Consider the following 26,350-nt stretch of genomic DNA (forward strand, 5'->3'; position numbering starts at 1 on the left):
CACACACACACATATACACACATACACACACACACACACACACACACACACCGTGGATCAGATCTACTGGTTCTGAGGAGCACACTTGACCTTTCTTCTCTTCTCGTCTGTTCTTCAGTGGTTTGAAGACAAGTTTCAGGAGGTGGAGAGTGAGGAGCAGCAGCTGAGGAAGCTCTACGCCGTGGTGGACTCTTTGGTCAATCATCGGAAAGGTCAGCTCTTTGTCATGACATCTCAGCTTCTAGAATCCTGCAGTGTGAAGGGGGCAGCAGTGGTGATAGAGGTGGAGTTCTAGGGACTGGACCAAAACCACACGATACAGTACATACTTGACTTAAGTGTGCAGTTTATACAAGGGCACAAGGGCACAGGAGGTAAACAGGGCTTAAATTATGTAAGAACAAAAGATATAGATGGCATCACAACATTTAAATGTTTACAGTGTAAACTGTCAATGTGAGAAGTGACATTTGCTCCTGCATGAGCTGAAAACAGCTCTAGAATGTGAAAAGCAGATGAACAGGGACACTACTGCTCCGCCCAGATTTGGACTTCACACATCACACTCAGAATAAGCCGTATCGCATCACAAAATGCGATGCATTGGTCAGAAGTGTTTTTGTATCGCAGCTTTTGCGATACAAAAATGTGTGTTCAATTGTAAAACCGAAGTTAATCGATCGTCATGACGACATGACACAATGTAGGACGCTGTGTTGACATGACGAGTCCCGCTGCTGTCTCAGATCGTGAGCCTGAAAGTGGGAGGAGCCACAGTCAAATGTTTGGTTAAATGATCCTAAACAGACACGTCTTTACAGATCCTTCACCTGCCAAAATACTCATATTTACACTGCCAAGTGACACAACCTCGTTTTAAACATCAGATGGATATTTTGGGCACAGCGAATTACACTGCTCCGAATGGGCGGAGCCGAGACGAGCGCTTAGGGACCGTCATCAAAAGACAAAATCAAAAATGGAAACGTTTTAGCTGGAATGGAACGTCAAATAGAGCGGTACAATTTGAATAACACAAATACACCATGATGGTCGCCACAGCAACCTTTATTTTACCATATGAAGCTTAATACATCCTTTAAGTGAGTTTAAAGACAATTTGTAAATTAGACTCATGCTCATCTGATGATGATACGGAAGAAAGTTGTAAATAAGCCTTGGTGTTAATTAATTTGTTCAACAACTAATTTTATTTGCAACTTTTGTTTTATTTTGAAAAAATCTAAGTGGTTAACCTGTTTCCATCCACCTGCGCCCCAGAGAGCATGATGACCTCTTTGACTTATAAGATGGTGTTTGGCATCGATCTTTTCTTCAGACTGTTACCTACAGAATGAGACCATCCACCAATTTTTCTGTCCACGGGTTTGTTTTTTACAGCCTCCGGGGAAAAAATGTGCCGCTTCCGACATGCGCATCCATCTTGTTTTTAGCCACATAGCTAATGCTAACGGTGACGTAGACGACTTTGATTGACATATTATTTTAGCCAATAAGAATAGCTTTAGAATGCAGGGCGGGACTAAGGGTTTATTCACACAGAATCCTCTGTATTCATGTGCGTAAAGACAGTCCCAAGACCCAAGATTTTTGGGCAGGAGGCGACTAGATTTTACGCATCACGTTTTCTGATTTTATTAGCCTTTTGAACGCGCATTTTGTTATATGTATTATTATACCAATACAAAAATAAAATAAAAATATTATAATTTTAATTTTTTCACCTCTATATGGGAAATTCATGGGTAAACTCATATTTACACATTTTCACATACATTGTTTTTAGCAGTTATAATAGATATTAGTGGCCTACAAAACATCAAAATGTATGTTTCATGATCATAGAGGAGCTAAAATTGTAATAAAACAGTTTGGCACAGTTGGCACATATTTGGATCACTTGTTCTGCACCAAAATGCCTGTTCCTAGAGATCTGAAACTTTACACAGTTGTTGTTATGACAACAGCATGTGCAGTGAACAGCATAAACACACAATGAAGTATGTCCTGCTCAGGACCATTACAAATGGACAATATTCAGGCGAGACTAAAAAAAAGGATGTTTTGTTTATGTTTGGGCCTCTGTAGTGTAAGTTCTGAAGCGCTGACAGTGTGTCATGTGCACATCTGCAGAAACTAGAAGGCCTAAGCTTTCTAATGATGCATCACACTTGCATGTGGAACATAAGATCCTCTTTTAATAAGCAATGCCATGTGGGTCTGACCAGTGTGCACAGGGCCAAAGAGGTGGATGGAAACAGGTCAAAAGTTAATTTGTTAAGAGTTAAAAAAAAAATAGAATATTTACAAATACACTTGAAATAAATAATCTTGTTGCATCAATGGAAAATATTGATTATTAGTCATATTTGTGTTTTGCTATGCATATTATCAAATTGCTGTACAAATTTGAAAAAATGAACAGATTGTTTAGCAGCTGCTACAAGAGAAAACCCTTCATCTGAGCCCTGCACTCGCTCTTTAAAGAACATGTTTCTCAGTCTGTTGAGTGAAATGAATTGTAGTGATGTGAGCTGAAATGTCCTTTATCTCCCCCAGCCGTTCTCAAACAAAGCTCTGCAACAACACAGAAACCCATGTGTTTCCATTGTGCCGTTGAAAGTTCATTTGAGCAAAAACAAAGCTCAAATGAGCAAAATGAAGAAATCCATTGTCAGTTGAGCTGTTTGAGTGGTAACGCTGAGGGTGGACGAGCTGCTGCCTCCATCAGCCGTGTGACCGTCGTGTGACCGCCGCTGACCCGTCCTGTTCCCACAGAGCTGTGCATGAACACGGCGGTGTTTGCTAAAAGCATGGCCATGCTGGGGAACTCTGAGGACAACACGGCCCTGTCCCGGGCTCTGTCCCAGCTTGCAGAGGTGGAGGACAAGATGGAGCAGCTGCACCAGGAGCAGGCCGCCAACGACTTCTTTGTGCTGGGAGAGCTGCTGTCCGACTACATCCGCCTGGTGGGGGCTGTGCGGGTAAGGACTTAAAGCTGCACCATGGAACCTTTCTGGTGCAGGGCTCGCCACCAAGGTACCGGACTATAAGCCGCTACTTTTTTCACACGTACAAGCACAGGAGCAGAGCCAGACGTGGAGGAAGAGATGTTTAAGTTTCAAAATGCGGTTTTTTATGTTCAAATCCGACCCATATTCACTGAGATCTAAGTCGAGGGAACTGAATTTAGATTCACATGGAGCATCTTCTGCCCACCAGAGGGCACACCAACGTCCAAGGGAGGTTTTAGAAAAGCGCTCGTGCTCATACTTGCAATGAAAATATTTGAAGTTGTAAAATGAAATCGCAATTCAGAAATGTTAGTCACAAGTAGAGCTGCAGCGTTAGCTGCAGCGTTAGCACGCCACTTATCAAGCCATTATTTCTATTGTATACTAAGACTTTTTAGGTACATTTTCAACCAAATGAAGGTTGAAATAATGGTAAAAGTTTCTTGAAACAGAATAATTATCAATAAAGTGTATTATAGAATAACAATGATCAAAATTATGATCTAGTCAGTTGACAACAATAAAGCATTATGTTTGTCTAAGTCTGCCACAAGGAGTGATGCGTTGTGTGTGTGCTTCAGGGTTGTTTGACCAGCGTGTGAGGGCGTGGCAGAGGTGGCAGGATGTGATGCGTTGTGTGTGTGATTCAGGGTTGTTTGACCAGCGTGTGAGGGCGTGGCAGAGGTGGCAGGATGTGATGCGTTGTGTGTGTGATTCAGGGTTGTTTGACCAGCGTGTGAGGGCGTGGCAGAGGTGGCAGAATGTGATGCGTTGTGTGTGTGATTCAGGGTTGTTTTGACCAGCGTGTGAGGGCGTGGCAGAGGTGGCAGGAGGCTCAGAGCACACTACAGAAGAAGAGAGAGGCCGAGGCCAAACTGCTGTGGGCCAACAAGCCGGACAAATTGCAGCAAGCTAAAGAGGACATCACCGAGGTAACGGCTCCACATGCTCACTTCACGCGTGTTACCATAGCAACAAACCATTTCAAACTACATATAATATCTTTCATGAATTAACTTAAGTCCTAAGAATGTCACCAAGCCGAAACTTTTTAAAATCATAACTTTTCATATCGCTTTTGAATTCATTTTATATTCTGCAAATGATAAGGGTCATTCTGCCACATCTGTGCCTTTATGTCCTCGGCCCCAGGGGCACAGTCATGATGTTTCTATTACAGAGTTAAAGCAACTAAGCTATTTTAAGTGATTATTATAAATGAATAATCACAAACGTGTGCTTTTGGGCCCGTCCCAGCGTCTGAAGGCGGGGCGTCTGAAGGCGTGGCGTCTGAAGGCGGGGCGTCTGAAGGCGTGGCGTCTGAAGGCGTGGCGTCTGAAGGCGTGGCCCTTAGACACGTGTGATCATTGTCACCTTGGCTCCAGACAAAGCTTAAACTTTCTGCTGAGCTCATTGGGTTAAGCTCTGGTGATGTGTGAGAGACACAGGAGCATTTACAGGTGTATTTAGTCACACTTGAAACAAAGGCGAGCTCCATCCTCTCCCTGTGACCCCCCCTGTGACCCCACCTGTGACCCCCCTGTGACTCCCCCTGTGACCCCGCCTGTGACCCCGGCTGTGACCCCACCTGTGACCCCCCTGTGACCCCCCTGTGACCCTCCCTGTGACCCTCCCTGTGACCCTGCCTGTGACCCCGCCTGTGACACTCCCTGTGACCCCCCTGTGACCCCCCCCTGTGACCCTGCCTGTGACCCTCCCTGTGACCCCGCCTGTGACCCTCCCTGTGACCCCGCCTGTGACCCCACCTGTGACCCCGCCTGTGACACTCCCTGTGACCCTCCCTGTGACCCCCCCTGTGACCCCCCTGTGACCCCGCCTGTGACCCCCCCTGTGACCCTGCCTGTGACCCCCCTGTGACCCTGCCTGTGACACTCCCTGTGACCCTCCCTGTGACCCCCCCCTGTGACCCCACCTGTGACCCCCCCTGTGACCCTGCCTGTGACCCCCCTGTGACCCCACCTGTGACCCTGCCTGATCTCAGGTCTGTTCTCGGCTCGTGGAGCGTTCAAGTCGGCTCCAGGTTCCAGGCTGTTTCTCGTCCTGGGCTTGAACGAGTCCAGTAAGAGTCAGAACAGCCTTTTCCCTCGACCTGAACAAGAAACCGCTCTGTCTCTCCTAGTTTACCTCTGTTCTTTACACAGATTCAACTCATCTGGCATGCATTGGCTAAATTGTTCAAAAATGTACTGGAACAGGAAGTCGATGGTCCTGGTACTTCCATTTCCCATCAATATTGCAGTTTACAATGAACAAAAGGTCAAATACTGACCTTATGTTACAGCCCAATTCTGCCTTCAGTGCAGTACAAGACAAGACACATTGGACAAATCCTGAACATAGGAATGATGTTGTATCTGTCCTGTGTGTGTTGTGTGTCTCATGTGTGTGTTGTGTGTCCTGTGTGTGTTGTGTGTCATGTGTGTGTTGTGTGTGTTGTGTGTCTCATGTGTGTGTTGTGTGTCCTGAGTGTGTTGTGTGTCATGTGTGTGTTGTGTGTGTTGTGTGTCTCATGTGTGTGTTGTGTGTCTCGTGTGTGTTGTGTCTCATGTGTGTTGTGTGTCTCGTGTGTGTTGTGTCTCATGTGTGTTGTGTGTCTCGTGTGTGTTGTGTGTCTCATGTGTGTGTTGTGTGTCTCATGTGTGTGTTGTGTGTCTCGTGTGTGTTGTGTGTCTCATGTGTGTTGTGTGTCTCATGTGTGTTGTGTGTCTCATGTGTGTGTTGTGTGTCTCATGTGTGTGTTGTGTGTCTCATGTGTGTTGTGTGTCTCATGTGTGTGTCTCATGTGTGTGTCTCATGTGTGTGTTGTGTGTCCTGTGTGTGTTGTGTGTCCTGTGTGTGTTGTGTCTCATGTGTGTCCTGTGTGTGTTGTGTCTCGTGTGTGTTGTGTGTCCTGTGTGTGTTGTGTCTCATGTGTGTGTTGTGTATGTTGTCTCATGTGTATTGTCTCATGTGTGTGTTGTGTGTGTTGTCTCATGTGTGTTGTCTCATGTGTGCTGTGTCATGTGTGTTGTGTGTCTCATGTGTGTGTTGTGTCTCATGTGTGTTGTGTGTCTCATGTGTGTGTTTGTCTCATGTGTCATGTGTGTGTTGTGTGTTGTCTCATGTGTGTGTTGTCTCATGTGTGTGTTTGTCTCATGTGTCATGTGTGTGTTGTGTGTTGTCTCATGTGTGTTGTGTGTCTCATGTGTGTGTTTGTCTCATGTGTCATGTGTGTGTTGTGTGTTGTCTCATGTGTGTGTTTGTCTCATGTGTCATGTGTGTGTTGTGTGTTGTCTCATGTGTGTGTTGTCTCATGTGTGTGTTGTCTCATGTGTGTTGTCTCATGTGTGTTGTGTGTCTCATGTGTGTTGTGTGTCTCATGTGTGTGTTGTGTCATGTGTGTTGTGTGTCTCATGTGTGTTGTGTGTCTCATGTGTGTGTTGTGTCTCATGTGTGTTGTGTGTCATGTGTGTGTTTGTCTCATGTGTCATGTGTGTGTGTGTCATGTGTGTGTTGTGTGTGTTGTCTCATGTGTGTGTTGTGTGTGTTGTCTCATGTGTGTTGTGTGTCTCATGTGTGTGTTGTGTCTCATGTGTGTTGTGTGTCTCATGTGTGTGTTTGTCTCATGTGTCATGTGTGTGTGTGTCATGTGTGTGTTGTGTGTGTTGTCTCATGTGTGTGTTGTGTGTGTTGTCTCATGTGTGTTGTGTGTCTCATGTGTGTGTTGTGTGTGTTGTCTCATGTGTGTTGTGTGTCTCATGTGTGTGTTGTGTGTCTCATGTGTGTTGTGTGTCTCATGTGTGTGTTGTGTGTGTTGTCTCATGTGTGTTGTGTGTCTCATGTGTGTGTTGTGTGTCTCATGTGTGTGTTGTGTGTGTTGTCTCATGTGTGTTGTGTGTCTCATGTGTGTGTTGTGTGTGTTGTCTCATGTGTGTTGTGTGTCTCATGTGTGTGTTGTGTGTGTTGTCTCATGTGTGTTGTGTGTCTCATGTGTGTTGTGTGTCTCATGTGTGTGTTGTGTGTCTCATGTGTGTGTTGTGTGTGTTGTCTCATGTGTGTGTTGTGTGTGTTGTCTCATGTGTGTGTTGTGTGTGTTGTCTCATGTGTGTGTTGTGTGTGTTGTCTCATGTGTGTGTTGTGTGTCTCATGTGTGTGTTGTGTGTCTCATGTGTGTGTTGTGTGTGTTGTCTCATGTGTGTGTTGTGTGTGTTGTCTCATGTGTGTGTTGTGTGTCTCATGTGTGTGTTGTGTGTCTCATGTGTGTGTTGTGTGTGCAGTGGGAGTCCAGAGTCACCCAGTATGAGAGGGACTTTGACAGGATGGGCGTGACCGTGCGTAAAGAGGTTCTCAGATTTGAGGTAAGAGTTGTGGCTCCGCCTCCCAAAGGAGCGCCACGTGACAGATTTCACTTTTGTCTCTGCAGAAGGAGAAAGTGAAGGACTTCAGGAACCAGATCATCAGATACGTGGAGTCCATGTTGCTGTCTGAACAAAGGGTAATCCTTCGAGTACTTTTCACGTTTTCAATTTCATTCTCCAAAAGAATCCGACCATGTTTATGAGTTCAATGTGTCAAGGAGGCCAAAGAGTTAGAAGTAAGGCTGAGCAAAATAATATGTCTGTTTGCCATAACCCGACCGACCCGATATGAAACTAGCCGACTGAAAAAAAAATATCAGCATTTTGTTGAAAAAACGTCAAAATAAAAGATTTTGACGTTTTTTGGACAGGACCACGTCGATTGAAATATCTTAAAATCGTGAGATTTAGTCTCCCGATCGGGTTGATAGAGACGTTTTCCGTCATTGACTGTTGAAGCCTGACCCCTGGTGGTCACTCCGACTCAAAAAATGACAAAATTTTGATCTTTTTTTTTTGCCTTAAAAAAATTAATATTTGCCTACCGTCCGACCCGCTTGAAAAATGTTGACTCGGGTTACAGCAAACATTTATTTGGGGCAGCCTAACGTGTATATTTTAGTTACTGCTTTTAGAATATGATAAACAGACCTTTGGAGCTTTAGTTGAAAAGATCATCCACTAAATCATTATCAATGATGATTCATTAAAAAATAATACATTAGTCTGCCCCAAATAAATTGTGTTGGTAAATTCTTATTTTCTTTAATTTGAAGGCAAAAAACAGTCCAGGGGTCAGGCTTCAACGGTCCAGGGGTCAGGCTTCAACGGTCCAGGGGTCAGGCTTCAACGGTCCAGGGGTCAGAGGCTTCAACGGTCCAGGGGTCAGAGGCTTCAACAGTCCAGGGGTCAGGCTTCAACAGTCCAGGGGTCGGGCTTCAACAGTCCAGGGGTCAGGCTTCAACGGTCCAGGGGTCAGGCTTCAACGGTCCAGGGGTCAGGCTTCAACAGTCCAGGGGTCAGGCTTCAACAGTCCAGGGGTCGGGCTTCAACAGTCCAGGGGTCGGGCTTCAACAGTCCAGGGGTCGGGCTTCAACAGTCCAGGGGTCAGGCTTCAACAGTCCAGGGGTCAGGCTTCAACACAGTCCAGGGGTCAGGCTTCAACACAGTCCAGGGGTCAGGCTTCAACGGTCCAGGGGTCAGGCTTCAACGGTCCAGGGGTCAGGCTTCAACGGTCCAGGGGTCAGAGGCTTCAACGGTCCAGGGGTCAGAGGCTTCAACGGTCCAGGGGTCAGAGGCTTCAACGGTCCAGGGGTCAGAGGCTTCAACGCTCCAGGGGTCAGGCTTCAACAGTCCAGGGGTCAGGCTTCAACAGTCCAGGGGTCGGGCTTCAACAGTCCAGGGGTCAGGCTTCAACAGTCCAGGGGTCAGGCTTCAACAGTCCAGGGGTCAGGCTTCAACACAGTCCAGGGGTCAGGCTTCAACACAGTCCAGGGGTCAGGCTTCAACACAGTCCAGGGGTCAGGCTTCAACACAGTCCAGGGGTCAGGCTTCAACACAGTCCAGGGGTCAGGCTTCAACGGTCCAGGGGTCAGGCTTCAACGGTCCAGGGGTCAGGCTTCAACGGTCCAGGGGTCAGAGGCTTCAACGGTCCAGGGGTCAGAGGCTTCAACGGTCCAGGGGTCAGAGGCTTCAACGGTCCAGGGGTCAGAGGCTTCAACGGTCCAGGGGTCAGGCTTCAACGCTCCAGGGGTCAGGCTTCAACGCTCCAGGGGTCAGGCTTCAACGGTCCAGGGGTCAGGCTTCAACAGTCCAGGGGTCGGGCTTCAACAGTCCAGGGGTCAGGCTTCAACAGTCCAGGGGTCGGGCTTCAACAGTCCAGGGGTCAGGCTTCAACACAGTCCAGGGGTCAGGCTTCAACACAGTCCAGGGGTCAGGCTTCAACACAGTACAGGGGTCAGGCTTCAACACAGTCCAGGGGTCAGGCTTCAACACAGTCCAGGGGTCAGGCTTCAACGGTCCAGGGGTCAGGCTTCAACGGTCCAGGGGTCAGGCTTCAACGGTCCAGGGGTCAGGCTTCAACAGTCCAGGGGTCGGGCTTCAACGGTCAATGACGGAAAACGACTTTTATTTTGGTAGCGAAGGCTAGCGGGGGGAACATGCGGGGGACACGGGCGCCGCCATGTTTGTTGTGATGACGCTGCTGGGCGTGTTTCAATCCCAGAATGCATTGCGCAAGTCAAATTTAAATCACGCCGCACCATGATAGAGAACGGCATGAGCAATGGCGAGGGCAGTGGCGCTGACAAAGGCAAACCAACTTGTAGAAGGAAATATAGGTTTCCTCCTGCATGTTATGTGCCACAGACGCATATGGAGGACCGAAAATGAAGTCGCACATGTGTTGCGCAATGCATTATTTGTCCTTTGAGATGAAAGATAGGTTTACCAGCGCTATTTGACATGGCACTTTAGGAAAGACCAGTCGGTGAGTCGGCGAAATAATTAAAAAATAAGATAATTTGGCGTTTTTTTTAATGCTGATATTTTTTTGGGAGTGTCTACAGAGCCGCGGCCAAAACTGCCATGGTAATTTTGTGCCACGCCTCCTGAAACTGCTGCGCTATTAGACCGCGCCGTTTTAGACTGCGCCGAGTTAAGGTTAGGGTTAGGGTTAAGGTCAGGGTTAGGGTTACGGTCAGGGTTAGGGTTAAGGTTAGCCATGAGGCTATATGGCAGTGCCGCGGTTCCTGAAACTGCGGGTTAGGGTTAAAGGTGGTATGGACGATTTTTTTTCAGCAAATTTTTTATCATATTTCCTCGTGGCGTGGATAAATCATTAGTCCTGCCACGTATCAGTCATAAAACGCACCTACCGCTCACCTGCAGCCTCGTCAGGCTCGTCCCCACGTTTCCACGTGCCTAAGCGCATGGATCTATCATAATATAGTTCCCTCAGTGTACGGGGCAAAATGAAGACTTCGAGCTGACGCAGAAGTGGACAGAAATCTACGGGAGACGAGCGATGATGCGCTCCGTTGCGCTAATAAACAAACGCACGTGTGTGTTGTATCAGTCCACACGGGGGAGTGGCATGTGCACTTCCGCTTGCGTTCTCAAATCGCCGAAAAATCTTCCATACCGCCTTTAAGGTTAGGGTTAGGGTTAAGGTCAGGGTTAAGGTTAGCCATGAGGCTATATGGCTGTGTTCCTGAAACTGCTGGGCCATTTGACCGCGAGCCGCTGCCATTTTTTTCTTCAGTCGGCTAGTTTTATACCGAGTCGGTCGGGTTATGACAAACAGACATATTATTTTGCTCAGCCATGTTAAAATATTTTATTACCGGTAATAATTTTGCATCGTTGGTTGTTTTTGTGTCTTTTTCTTGACTTGTTTGCATTACTAAGCCTTTTAGATCAATACTGAGGTTTACAATGAACAAAATGTAAAATAATCATCTGCTCATGTTATAGTCCAATACATTCAGTACACTGCAGTCAAAGGTCATTCACACTGCAGTCAAAGGTCATGCAGTCAAAGGTCATTCACACTGCAGTCAAAGGTCATACACACAGGTCATTCACACTGCAGTCAAAGGTCATTCACACTGCAGTCAAAGGTCATGCAGTCAAAGGTCATTCACACTGGAGCCAAAGGTCATTCACACTGCAGTCAAAGGTCATGCAGTCAAAGGTCATTCACACTGCAGTCAAAGGTCATTCACACTGCAGTCAAAGGTCATTCACACTGCAGTCAAAGGTCATTCACACTGCAGTCAAAGGTCATCCAATCAATGCAAATGAAGCTTCAGAATGAAAAGCATTTCATGGTAGTTTTTCCCTCTTCTTCTTCTGCAGCTCATAAAGTTCTGGGAGGCGTTCCTTCCTGAGGCAAAAGCCATCGCCTGATGAGGACGAGGCTTCTCCACGACCTTTACTGCCTTTTGAACTCTTGACCTCTCCTCGTGGAGCTGAGAGGACCATTTCAACCACACGCAAAACTTCCATTCCCTCTTCTGTCCCATTTAACCATATTTGAACATGCATTACTTTTCTAAACTGCCCTGTGACCTGAGTTCAACAGTCACTTTTAAAGACTTGAAGGAGGATGTGTGAGGGTTGCCACGGCGATGGTGCCACGTGTATTTATGTTGCTTTGTTTAAAATGGCGTATGAAATGTACTGCCTGGACTCACATGTCGGAATTTACACTAGAAATAGACTTATGCATTCCAATTCCGCTCAACGATGCACTCGTGATGCACTAATGTACAAATGTTCTTTTATGTCATCCAATGTAACAATGACACGTTTACACAGGTTATTAAAGCTGCACTCTGTCACTTTTCTGCTGGACTTTGCATGGAGATTCTGCTTGTAACGCGCTCGTCTCATGGAGTTGGACACGTTTAATGCCAGTCTAGGGAACTTTCTTGAGTAGACAACGCAATAACATCTCCATGGAGACGACAAGATCCGTCAGAAAAGTTCCATAGTGCACCTTTAAAGTCCTGAGGTCAAAAATATGGTCAGAAAGTTTCAAAAAAATACAATGAAGTTGAAGTGGAGGATCCGTTACTTGTATTTTCTATGACGATGTTATTTTCACTGTCAGTCTTCATTCCTATTGGCTGGTGAGGGTTAGGAGGAGGAGCCATGACTTTTCTATTGTCCAATGAAACGCTGCCGAATGTTTACGTTACCACTGACTTGTCAAGTATTTCCCATCATCGTTTGTTCCTCATAAACATTGTAAAACACTCGCATTATAATACTAACCTTTATTTTTCAGACTCTGCATTTGTTACTGAGTCTGTCATATTTGTGTAAAAATGTGCTTTATTTTTGTAACACTGCATTAGCACTTGTCCCCTGGAAACGCTTTAAAGGCAGATGTACAAATAAATACAGTTGGATAAACTTTGTGAATGTGTTTGACATGAAAATATTCTGCTAAATCAACTTTAATGAGCTTTTAATCTTGTAGAAAAAGCTTCAGTTGTTTCATCTGGACTCAGTTAGAAAAAAAAATAGACGTTTCGACTTCATCCAAGAGTCATTGTCAATAAAAGAATTTAGGTCGAGAACTCCGATATTTATACTATTCTGTGGTAAGTCCAGCCCATTGGGAGGAGCCTTCCTGAAGAGGAAAGTTGTTTGTTACAACAGAAACTTACCCTCTTGGTATCTACCGAGCCTATTCAACCCTTTAATGGGCTCTTAGTCTCCCCTTTGTCTTTGTGAGACCCTGGCTCACCCTGAGTACCTGATTAACATCTAAATGTCCTGGTCCTCTACCTCTCCAGGGGTTCAGGATCCCATTGTAGACTACAGGAAGATTGAATCTTAGCCCTCCATTCCTGTTTAAAGAAGGTCTTTCTTTTTTAACAAAAATAGCTTCCTTAACTCCTCTTTCAAACCCTCTTTTCTCCTGCCTTAAACCTTCACCTCACCGTCTTCAAACGAGTGATTAGAGGCTTCAAGATGGAGATGCACGGCACTCTGAGGTCCTGAACTTGTATTTCTTCTGTGCTGATAGAGCCTCTTGTGTAGAGGCTGTTTAGTCTCACTATGTAACGTTCTTTAAAACTTTCTTCACTGCATTGGATCGAATAAACTACATTGCTCTGTTTTTGAGTCGGCAACTTGTCCTTAGGATGAACCAGTTTTTGTCTTAAAGTGTTTCCTGGTTTAAAATAAACAGGGACTTCATGTTGTCTAAAAATTCTCTGCAGTTTTTCCGACAGGCCAGACACATAAGGGATAGAAACACTCTTCCTTCTCTGTTCTGTTTCCCTTTTGTCCTGCTTCTTGGTTCTCTTCACTCTGTTTTTAAAGACTCCAAATAGAAGTATATAGGAAACCTACACACACGGACCAGTATCTGCTCTTTGGTTCCAACCACCCACTACAGCACAAGCTGGGTGTGATCAGAACCTTACAACACAGAGCTCAAGGTGTGCCCACCAGCTCAGAGGGCAAGAAGAAAGAGGAAAAACATGTCTGAAATGCCCTCTCAGCCTGTGGTTACCCCGCTTGGGCTCTCAACAGAGTGAAGAGAACCAAGAAGCAGGACAAAAGGGAAACTGAACAGAGAAGGAAGAGTGTTTCTATCCCTTATGTGTCTGGCCTGTCGGAAAAAACTGCAGAGAATTTTGAGACAACACGAAGTCCCTGTTTATTTTAAACCAGGCAACACTTTAAGACAAAAACTGGTTCATCCTAAGGACAAGTTGCCGACTCAAAAACAGAGCAATGTAGTTTATTCTGTCCAATGCAGTGAAGAAAGCTGTAAAGAACGGTACATAGGTGAGACAAAACAGCCTCTACACAAGAGGCTTTATCAGCACAGAAGAAATACTAGTTCAGGACCTCAGAGTGCCGTGCATCTCCATCTTGAAGCCTCTAATCACTCGTTTGAAGACGGTGATGTGAAGGTTTTAAGCAGGAGAAAAGATGGTCTGAAAGAGGAGTCAAGGAAGCTATTTTTGTTAAAAAAGAAAAGACCTTCTTTAAACAGGAATGGAGGGCTAAGGTTTAATCTTCCTGGTATCTATAATGGTATACTGAACCCCTGGAGAGGTAGAGGACCAGGACCAGGACATTTAGATGCTAATCAGGTACTCAGGGTGAGCCAGGGTCTCACAAAGACAAAGGGGAGACTAAGAGCCCATTAAAAGGGTTGAATAGGCTCGGTAGATACCAAGAGGGTAAGTTTCTGTTGTAACTAACAACTTTCCTCTTCAGGAAGGCTCCTCCCAATGGGCTGGACGTACCACAGAATAGTATACAGGACCGTGTGTGACATGCATCCCGCTGGTGCACAGGACCGTGTGTGACATGCATCCCGCTGGTGCACAGGACCATGTGTGACATGCATCCCGCTGGTGCACAGGACCATGTGTGACATGCATCCCGCTGGTGCACAGGACCGTGTGTGACATGCATCCCGCTGGTGCACAGGACCGTGTGTGACATGCATCCCGCTGGTGCACAGGACCATGTGTGACCCGCTGGTGCACAGGACCGTGTGTGGCATGCATCCCGCTGGTGCACAGGACCGTGTGTGACATGCATCCCGCTGGTGCACAGGACCGTGTGTGACATGCATTCGCTGGTGCACAGGACCATGTGTGACATGCATCCCGCTGGTACACAGGACAATGTGTGACCCGCTGGTGCACAACACCATGTGTGACCCGCTGGTGCACAGTACCATGTGTGACCCGCTGGTGCACAGGACCATGTGCGACATGCATCCCGCTGGTGCACAGGACCATGTGTGACATGCATCCCGCTGGTGCACAGGACCGTGTGTGACATGCATCCCGCTGGTGCACAGGACCGTGTGTGACATGCATTCGCTGGTGCACAGGACCATGTGTGACATGCATCCCGCTGGTACACAGGACAATGTGTGACCCGCTGGTGCACAACACCATGTGTGACCCGCTGGTGCACAGTACCATGTGTGACCCGCTGGTGCACAGGACCATGTGCGACATGCATCCCGCTGGTGCACAGGACCATGTGTGACATGCATCCCGCTGGTGCACAGGACCGTGTGTGACATGCATCCCGCTGGTGCACAGGACCGTGTGTGACATGCATCCCGCTGGTACACAGGACCGTGTGTGACATGCATCCCGCTGGTGCACAGGACCATGTGTGACCCGCTGGTGCACAGAACCGTGTGTGGCATGCATCCCGCTGGTGCACAGGACCGTGTGTGACATGCATCCCGCTGGTGCACAGGACCATGTGTGACATGCATCCCGCTGGTGCACAGGACCGTGTGTGACATGCATCCCGCTGGTGCACAGGACCGTGTGTGACATGCATCCCGCTGGTGCACAGGACCGTGTGACATGCATCCCGCTGGTGCACAGGACCATGTGTGACCCGCTGGTGCACAGGACCGTGTGTGGCATGCATCCCGCTGGTGCACAGGACCGTGTGTGACATGCATCCCGCTGGTACACAGGACCGTGTGTGACATGCATCCCGCTGGTGCACAGGACCGTGTGTGACATGCATCCCGCTGGTGCACAGGACCGTGTGTGACATGCATCCCGCTGGTACACAGGACCGTGTGTGACATGCATCCCGCTGGTGCACAGGACCGTGTGTGACATGCATCCCGCTGGTGCAAAGGACCATGTGTGACCCGCTGGAGCAGAGAACCATGTGTGGCATGCATCCCGCTGGTGCACAGGACCGTGTGTGACATGCATCCCGCTGGTGCACAGGACCATGTGTGACAAGCATCCCGCTGGTGCACAGGACCATGTGTGACATGCATCCCACTGGTGCACAGGACCATGTGTGACATGCATCCCGCTGGTGCACAGGACCATGTGTGACATGCATCCCGCTGGTGCACAGGACCGTGTGTGACATGCATCCCGCTGGTGCACAGGACCGTGTATGACATGCATCCCGCTGGTGCACAGGACCGTGTGTGACATGCATCCCGCTGGTGCACAGGACCATGTGTGACATGCATCCCGCTGGTACACAGGACCATGTGTGACCCGCTGGTGCACAACACCATGTGTGACCCGCTGGTGCACAGGACCATGTGTAACCCGCTGGTGCACAGGACCATGTGCGACATGCATCCCGCTGGTGCACAGGACCATGTGTGACATGCATCCCGCTGGTCCACAGGACCGCGTGTGACATGCATCCCGCTGGTGCACAAGACCATGTGTGACATGCATCCCGCTGGTGCACAGGACCATGTGTGACCCGCTGGTGCACAGGACCATGTGTGACCCGCTGGTGCACAGGACCATCTGTGACCCGCCGGTGCACAGGACCATGTGCGACATGCATCCCGCTGGTGCACAGGACCATGTGTGACCCGCTGGTGCACAGGACCATGTGTGACCCGCTGGTGCACAGGACCATGTGCGACATGCATCCCGCTGGTGCACAGGACCGTGTGTGACATGCATCCCGCTGGTGCACAGGACCATGTGTGACATGCATCCCGCTGGTGCACAGGACCATGTGTGACATGCATCCCGCTGGTGCACAGGACCATGTGTGACATGCATCCCGCTGGTGCACAGGACCATGTGTGACATGCATCCCGCTGGTGCACAGGACCATGTGTGACATGCATCCCGCTGGTGCACAGGACCATGTCTGACATGCATCCCGCTGGTGCACAGGACCGTGTGTGACATGCATCTCGCTGGTGCACAGGACCATGTGTGACCCGCTGGTGCACAGGACCGTGTGTGGCATGCATCCCGCTGGTGCACAGGACCGTGTGTGACATGCATCCCGCTGGTGCACAGGACCGTGTGTGACATGCATCCCGCTGGTGCACAGGACCATGTGTGACATGCATCCCGCTGGTGCACAGGACCGTGTGTGACATGCATCCCGCTGGTGCACAGGACCGTGTGTGACATGCATCCCGCTGGTGCACAGGACCATGTGTGACGCGCTGGTGCACAGGACCGTGTGTGGCATGCATCCCGCTGGTGCACAGGACCATGTGTGACATGCATCCCGCTGGTCCACAGGACCGCGTGTGACATGCATCCCGCTGGTGCACAAGACCATGTGTGACATGCATCCCGCTGGTGCACAGGACCATGTGTGACCCGCTGGTGCACAGGACCATGTGTGACCCGCTGGTGCACAGGACCATCTGTGACCCGCCGGTGCACAGGACCATGTGCGACATGCATCCCGCTGGTGCACAGGACCATGTGTGACCCGCTGGTGCACAGGACCATGTGTGACCCGCTGGTGCACAGGACCATGTGCGACATGCATCCCGCTGGTGCACAGGACCGTGTGTGACATGCATCCCGCTGGTGCACAGGACCATGTGTGACATGCATCCCGCTGGTGCACAGGACCATGTGTGACATGCATCCCGCTGGTGCACAGGACCATGTGTGACATGCATCCCGCTGGTGCACAGGACCATGTGTGACATGCATCCCGCTGGTGCACAGGACCATGTGTGACATGCATCCCGCTGGTGCACAGGACCATGTCTGACATGCATCCCGCTGGTGCACAGGACCGTGTGTGACATGCATCTCGCTGGTGCACAGGACCATGTGTGACCCGCTGGTGCACAGGACCGTGTGTGGCATGCATCCCGCTGGTGCACAGGACCGTGTGTGACATGCATCCCGCTGGTGCACAGGACCGTGTGTGACATGCATCCCGCTGGTGCACAGGACCATGTGTGACATGCATCCCGCTGGTGCACAGGACCGTGTGTGACATGCATCCCGCTGGTGCACAGGACCGTGTGTGACATGCATCCCGCTGGTGCACAGGACCATGTGTGACCCGCTGGTGCACAGGACCGTGTGTGGCATGCATCCCGCTGGTGCACAGGACCGTGTGTTACATGCATCCCGCTGGTGCACAGGACCTTGTGTGACATGCATCCCGCTGGTGCACAGGACCGTGTGTGACATGCATCCCGCTGGTGCACAGGACCGTGTGTGACATGCATCCCGCTGGTACACAGGACCGTGTGTGACATGCATCCCGCTGGTGCACAGGACCGTGTGTGACATGCATCCCGCTGGTGCACAGGACCATGTGTGACCCGCTGGTGCAGAGAACCATGTGTGGCATGCATCCCGCTGGTGCACAGGACCGTGTGTGACATGCATCCCGCTGGTGCACAGGACCATGTGTGACAAGCATCCCGCTGGTGCACAGGACCATGTGTGACATGCATCCCACTGGTGCACAGGACCGTGTGTGACATGCATCCCGCTGGTGGACAGGACCGTGTGTGACATGCATCCCGCTGGTGCACAGGACCGTGTGTGACATGCATTCGCTGGTGCACAGGACCATGTGTGACATGCATCCCGCTGGTACACAGGACAATGTGTGACCCGCTGGTGCACAACACCATGTGTGACCCGCTGGTGCACAGGACCGTGTGTGACATGCATCCCGCTGGTGCACAGGACCGTGTGTGACATGCATCCCGCTGGTGCACAGGACCGTGTGTGACATGCATCCCGCTGGTGCACAGGACCATGTGTGACATGCATCCCGCTGGTACACAGGACCATGTGTGACCCGCTGGTGCACAACACCATGTGTGACCCGCTGGTGCACAGGACCATGTGTAACCCGCTGGTGCACAGGACCATGTGCGACATGCATCCCGCTGGTGCACAGGACCATGTGTGACATGCATCCCGCTGGTCCACAGGACCGCGTGTGACATGCATCCCGCTGGTGCACAAGACCATGTGTGACATGCATCCCGCTGGTGCACAGGACCATGTGTGACCCGCTGGTGCACAGGACCATGTGTGACCCGCTGGTGCACAGGACCATCTGTGACCCGCCGGTGCACAGGACCATGTGCGACATGCATCCCGCTGGTGCACAGGACCATGTGTGACCCGCTGGTGCACAGGACCATGTGTGACCCGCTGGTGCACAGGACCATGTGCGACATGCATCCCGCTGGTGCACAGGACCGTGTGTGACATGCATCCCGCTGGTGCACAGGACCATGTGTGACATGCATCCCGCTGGTGCACAGGACCATGTGTGACATGCATCCCGCTGGTGCACAGGACCATGTGTGACATGCATCCCGCTGGTGCACAGGACCATGTGTGACATGCATCCCGCTGGTGCACAGGACCATGTGTGACATGCATCCCGCTGGTGCACAGGACCATGTCTGACATGCATCCCGCTGGTGCACAGGACCGTGTGTGACATGCATCTCGCTGGTGCACAGGACCATGTGTGACCCGCTGGTGCACAGGACCGTGTGTGGCATGCATCCCGCTGGTGCACAGGACCGTGTGTGACATGCATCCCGCTGGTGCACAGGACCGTGTGTGACATGCATCCCGCTGGTGCACAGGACCATGTGTGACATGCATCCCGCTGGTGCACAGGACCGTGTGTGACATGCATCCCGCTGGTGCACAGGACCGTGTGTGACATGCATCCCGCTGGTGCACAGGACCATGTGTGACGCGCTGGTGCACAGGACCGTGTGTGGCATGCATCCCGCTGGTGCACAGGACCATGTGTGACATGCATCCCGCTGGTCCACAGGACCGCGTGTGACATGCATCCCGCTGGTGCACAAGACCATGTGTGACATGCATCCCGCTGGTGCACAGGACCATGTGTGACCCGCTGGTGCACAGGACCATGTGTGACCCGCTGGTGCACAGGACCATCTGTGACCCGCCGGTGCACAGGACCATGTGCGACATGCATCCCGCTGGTGCACAGGACCATGTGTGACCCGCTGGTGCACAGGACCATGTGTGACCCGCTGGTGCACAGGACCATGTGCGACATGCATCCCGCTGGTGCACAGGACCGTGTGTGACATGCATCCCGCTGGTGCACAGGACCATGTGTGACATGCATCCCGCTGGTGCACAGGACCATGTGTGACATGCATCCCGCTGGTGCACAGGACCATGTGTGACATGCATCCCGCTGGTGCACAGGACCATGTGTGACATGCATCCCGCTGGTGCACAGGACCATGTGTGACATGCATCCCGCTGGTGCACAGGACCATGTCTGACATGCATCCCGCTGGTGCACAGGACCGTGTGTGACATGCATCTCGCTGGTGCACAGGACCATGTGTGACCCGCTGGTGCACAGGACCGTGTGTGGCATGCATCCCGCTGGTGCACAGGACCGTGTGTGACATGCATCCCGCTGGTGCACAGGACCGTGTGTGACATGCATCCCGCTGGTGCACAGGACCATGTGTGACATGCATCCCGCTGGTGCACAGGACCGTGTGTGACATGCATCCCGCTGGTGCACAGGACCGTGTGTGACATGCATCCCGCTGGTGCACAGGACCATGTGTGACCCGCTGGTGCACAGGACCGTGTGTGGCATGCATCCCGCTGGTGCACAGGACCGTGTGTTACATGCATCCCGCTGGTGCACAGGACCTTGTGTGACATGCATCCCGCTGGTGCACAGGACCGTGTGTGACATGCATCCCGCTGGTGCACAGGACCGTGTGTGACATGCATCCCGCTGGTACACAGGACCGTGTGTGACATGCATCCCGCTGGTGCACAGGACCGTGTGTGACATGCATCCCGCTGGTGCACAGGACCATGTGTGACCCGCTGGTGCAGAGAACCATGTGTGGCATGCATCCCGCTGGTGCACAGGACCGTGTGTGACATGCATCCCGCTGGTGCACAGGACCATGTGTGACAAGCATCCCGCTGGTGCACAGGACCATGTGTGACATGCATCCCACTGGTGCACAGGACCGTGTGTGACATGCATCCCGCTGGTGGACAGGACCGTGTGTGACATGCATCCCGCTGGTGCACAGGACCGTGTGTGACATGCATTCGCTGGTGCACAGGACCATGTGTGACATGCATCCCGCTGGTACACAGGACAATGTGTGACCCGCTGGTGCACAACACCATGTGTGACCCGCTGGTGCACAGGACCGTGTGTGACATGCATCCCGCTGGTGCACAGGACCGTGTGTGACATGCATCCCGCTGGTGCACAGGACCATGTGTGACTCGCTGGTGCACAGGACCGTGTGTGGCATGCATCCCGCTGGTGCACAGGACCGTGTGTTACATGCATCCCGCTGGTGCACAGGACCTTGTGTGACATGCATCCCGCTGGTGCACAGGACCGTGTGTGACATGCATCCCGCTGGTGCACAGGACCGTGTGTGACATGCATCCCGCTGGTACACAGGACCGTGTGTGACATGCATCCCGCTGGTGCACAGGACCGTGTGTGACATGCATCCCGCTGGTGCACAGGACCATGTGTGACCCGCTGGTGCAGAGAACCATGTGTGGCATGCATCCCGCTGGTGCACAGGACCGTGTGTGACATGCATCCCGCTGGTACACAGGACAATGTGTGACCCGCTGGTGCACAACACCATGTGTGACCCGCTGGTGCACAGGACCATGTGTGACCCGCTGGTGCACAGGACCATGTGTGACATGCATCCCGCTGGTCCACAGGACCGCGTGTGACATGCATCCCGCTGGTGCACAAGACCATGTGTGACATGCATCCCGCTGGTGCACAGGACCATGTGTGACCCGCTGGTGCACAGGACCATGTGTGACCCGCTGGTGCACAGGACCATCTGTGACCCGCCGGTGCACAGGACCATGTGCGACATGCATCCCGCTGGTGCACAGGACCATGTGTGACCCGCTGGTGCACAGGACCATGTGCGACATGCATCCCGCTGGTGCACAGGACCATGTGTGACATGCATCCCGCTGGTACACAGGACCATGTGTGACCCGCTGGTGCACAACACCATGTGTGACCCGCTGGTGCACAAGACCATGTGTGACATGCATCCCGCTGGTGCACAGGACCGTGTGTGACATGCATCCCGCTGGTGCACAGGGCCGTGTGTGACATGCATCCCGCTGGTGCACAGGACCATGTGTGACATGCATCCCGCTGGTGCACAGGACCGTGTGTGACATGCATCCCGCTGGTGCACAGGATCGTGTGTGAAATGCATCCCGCTGGTGCACAGGACCGTGTGTGACATGCATCCCGCTGGTGCACAGGACCATGTGTGACCCGCTGGTGCACAGGACCGTGTGTGGCATGCATCCCGCTGGTGCACAGGACCATGTGTGACAAGATTCCCGCTGGTGCACAGGACCATGTGTGACATGCATCCCGCTGGTGCACAGGACCATGTGTGACATGCATCCCGCTGGTGCACAGGACCATGTGTGACATGCATCCCGCTGGTGCACAGGACCATGTGTGACATGCATCCCGCTGGTGTAGAGGACCGTGTGTGACATGCATCCCGCTGGTGCACAGGACCGTGTGTGACATGCATCCCGCTGGTGCACAGGACCGTGTGTGACATGCATCCCGCTGGTGCACAGGACCATGTGTGACCCGCTGGTGCACAGGACCGTGTGTGGCATGCATCCCGCTGGTGCACAGGACCATGTGTGACATGCATCCCGCTGGTGCACAGGACCGTGTGTGACATGCATCCCGCTGGTGCACAGGACCGTGTGTGACATGCATCCCGCTGGTGCACAGGACCGTGTGTGACATGCATCCCGCTGGTGCACAGGACCATGTGTGACATGCATCCCGCTGGTGCACAGGACCATGTGTGACATGCATCCCGCTGGTGCACAGGACCGTGTGTGACATGCATCCCGCTGGTGCACAGGACCGTGTGTGACATGCATCCCGCTGGTGCACAGGACCATGTGTGACCCGCTGGTGCACAGGACCGTGTGTGGCATGCATCCCGCTGGTGCACAGGACCGTGTGTGACATGCATCCCGCTGGTGCACAGGACCGTGTGTGACATGCATTCGCTGGTGCACAGGACCATGTGTGACATGCATCCCGCTGGTACACAGGACAATGTGTGACCCGCTGGTGCACAACACCATGTGTGACCCGCTGGTGCACAGTACCATGTGTGACCCGCTGGTGCACAGGACCATGTGCGACATGCATCCCGCTGGTGCACAGGACCATGTGTGACATGCATCCCGCTGGTGCACAGGACCGTGTGTGACATGCATCCCGCTGGTGCACAGGACCGTGTGTGACATGCATCCCGCTGGTACACAGGACCGTGTGTGACATGCATCCCGCTGGTGCACAGGACCATGTGTGACCCGCTGGTGCACAGAACCGTGTGTGGCATGCATCCCGCTGGTGCACAGGACCGTGTGTGACATGCATCCCGCTGGTGCACAGGACCATGTGTGACATGCATCCCGCTGGTGCACAGGACCGTGTGTGACATGCATCCCGCTGGTGCACAGGACCGTGTGTGACATGCATCCCGCTGGTGCACAGGACCGTGTGACATGCATCCCGCTGGTGCACAGGACCATGTGTGACCCGCTGGTGCACAGGACCGTGTGTGGCATGCATCCCGCTGGTGCACAGGACCGTGTGTGACATGCATCCCGCTGGTACACAGGACCGTGTGTGACATGCATCCCGCTGGTGCACAGGACCGTGTGTGACATGCATCCCGCTGGTGCACAGGACCGTGTGTGACATGCATCCCGCTGGTACACAGGACCGTGTGTGACATGCATCCCGCTGGTGCACAGGACCGTGTGTGACATGCATCCCGCTGGTGCAAAGGACCATGTGTGACCCGCTGGAGCAGAGAACCATGTGTGGCATGCATCCCGCTGGTGCACAGGACCGTGTGTGACATGCATCCCGCTGGTGCACAGGACCATGTGTGACAAGCATCCCGCTGGTGCACAGGACCATGTGTGACATGCATCCCACTGGTGCACAGGACCATGTGTGACATGCATCCCGCTGGTGCACAGGACCATGTGTGACATGCATCCCGCTGGTGCACAGGACCGTGTGTGACATGCATCCCGCTGGTGCACAGGACCGTGTGTGACATGCATCCCGCTGGTGCACAGGACCATGTGTGACATGCATCCCGCTGGTACACAGGACCATGTGTGACCCGCTGGTGCACAACACCATGTGTGACCCGCTGGTGCACAGGACCATGTGTAACCCGCTGGTGCACAGGACCATGTGCGACATGCATCCCGCTGGTGCACAGGACCATGTGTGACATGCATCCCGCTGGTCCACAGGACCGCGTGTGACATGCATCCCGCTGGTGCACAAGACCATGTGTGACATGCATCCCGCTGGTGCACAGGACCATGTGTGACCCGCTGGTGCACAGGACCATGTGTGACCCGCTGGTGCACAGGACCATCTGTGACCCGCCGGTGCACAGGACCATGTGCGACATGCATCCCGCTGGTGCACAGGACCATGTGTGACCCGCTGGTGCACAGGACCATGTGTGACCCGCTGGTGCACAGGACCATGTGCGACATGCATCCCGCTGGTGCACAGGACCGTGTGTGACATGCATCCCGCTGGTGCACAGGACCATGTGTGACATGCATCCCGCTGGTGCACAGGACCATGTGTGACATGCATCCCGCTGGTGCACAGGACCATGTGTGACATGCATCCCGCTGGTGCACAGGACCATGTGTGACATGCATCCCGCTGGTGCACAGGACCATGTGTGACATGCATCCCGCTGGTGCACAGGACCATGTCTGACATGCATCCCGCTGGTGCACAGGACCGTGTGTGACATGCATCTCGCTGGTGCACAGGACCATGTGTGACCCGCTGGTGCACAGGACCGTGTGTGGCATGCATCCCGCTGGTGCACAGGACCGTGTGTGACATGCATCCCGCTGGTGCACAGGACCGTGTGTGACATGCATCCCGCTGGTGCACAGGACCATGTGTGACATGCATCCCGCTGGTGCACAGGACCGTGTGTGACATGCATCCCGCTGGTGCACAGGACCGTGTGTGACATGCATCCCGCTGGTGCACAGGACCATGTGTGACCCGCTGGTGCACAGGACCGTGTGTGGCATGCATCCCGCTGGTGCACAGGACCGTGTGTTACATGCATCCCGCTGGTGCACAGGACCTTGTGTGACATGCATCCCGCTGGTGCACAGGACCGTGTGTGACATGCATCCCGCTGGTGCACAGGACCGTGTGTGACATGCATCCCGCTGGTACACAGGACCGTGTGTGACATGCATCCCGCTGGTGCACAGGACCGTGTGTGACATGCATCCCGCTGGTGCACAGGACCATGTGTGACCCGCTGGTGCAGAGAACCATGTGTGGCATGCATCCCGCTGGTGCACAGGACCGTGTGTGACATGCATCCCGCTGGTGCACAGGACCATGTGTGACAAGCATCCCGCTGGTGCACAGGACCATGTGTGACATGCATCCCGCTGGTGCACAGGACCGTGTGTGACATGCATCCCGCTGGTGCACAGGACCGTGTGTGACATGCATCCCGCTGGTGCACAGGACCGTGTGTGACATGCATTCGCTGGTGCACAGGACCATGTGTGACATGCATCCCGCTGGTACACAGGACAATGTGTGACCCGCTGGTGCACAACACCATGTGTGACCCGCTGGTGCACAGGACCATGTGTGACCCGCTGGTGCACAGGACCATGTGTGACATGCATCCCGCTGGTCCACAGGACCGCGTGTGACATGCATCCCGCTGGTGCACAAGACCATGTGTGACATGCATCCCGCTGGTGCACAGGACCATGTGTGACCCGCTGGTGCACAGGACCATGTGTGACCCGCTGGTGCACAGGACCATCTGTGACCCGCCGGTGCACAGGACCATGTGCGACATGCATCCCGCTGGTGCACAGGACCATGTGTGACCCGCTGGTGCACAGGACCATGTGCGACATGCATCCCGCTGGTGCACAGGACCATGTGTGACATGCATCCCGCTGGTACACAGGACCATGTGTGACCCGCTGGTGCACAACACCATGTGTGACCCGCTGGTGCACAGGACCATGTGTGACATGCATCCCGCTGGTGCACAGGACCGTGTGTGACATGCATCCCGCTGGTGCACAGGGCCGTGTGTGACATGCATCCCGCTGGTGCACAGGACCATGTGTGACATGCATCCCGCTGGTGCACAGGACCGTGTGTGACATGCATCCCGCTGGTGCACAGGATCGTGTGTGAAATGCATCCCGCTGGTGCACAGGACCGTGTGTGACATGCATCCCGCTGGTGCACAGGACCATGTGTGACCCGCTGGTGCACAGGACCGTGTGTGGCATGCATCCCGCTGGTGCACAGGACCATGTGTGACAAGATTCCCGCTGGTGCACAGGACCATGTGTGACATGCATCCCGCTGGTGCACAGGACCATGTGTGACATGCATCCCGCTGGTGCACAGGACCTATTGTGACATGCATCCCGCTGGTGCACAGGACCATGTGTGACATGCATCCCGCTGGTGTAGAGGACCGTGTGTGACATGCATCCCGCTGGTGCACAGGACCGTGTGTGACATGCATCCCGCTGG

At 52.7% G+C, this 26,350-nt stretch overlaps 1 protein-coding gene across 1 annotated transcript in view; it reads left to right on the forward strand.

Moving 5' to 3' along the window:
- The window catches only part of LOC140381698 (sorting nexin-1-like), a 29,735-nt gene extending 17,565 nt beyond the window's left edge, over nt 1-12,170 (forward strand). Inside the window, exons 10-15 of the mRNA XM_072465816.1 lie at nt 119-212; nt 2,800-3,005; nt 3,824-3,967; nt 7,313-7,393; nt 7,459-7,530; nt 11,252-12,170. Coding sequence (XP_072321917.1) covers nt 119-212; nt 2,800-3,005; nt 3,824-3,967; nt 7,313-7,393; nt 7,459-7,530; nt 11,252-11,302 — 648 coding nt within the window. The 3' untranslated portion in view covers nt 11,303-12,170. The remainder of the gene's footprint in view (nt 1-118; nt 213-2,799; nt 3,006-3,823; nt 3,968-7,312; nt 7,394-7,458; nt 7,531-11,251) is intronic.
- The last annotated feature ends 14,180 nt before the right edge of the window (nt 12,171-26,350 follow it).

Source organism: Eucyclogobius newberryi, unplaced genomic scaffold, assembly GCF_026437365.1.
Source record: "Eucyclogobius newberryi isolate DKJ021-1_F unplaced genomic scaffold, fEucNew1.0.hap1 SCAF_5, whole genome shotgun sequence".
Taxonomy (NCBI): Eukaryota; Metazoa; Chordata; class Actinopteri; order Gobiiformes; family Gobiidae; genus Eucyclogobius; species Eucyclogobius newberryi.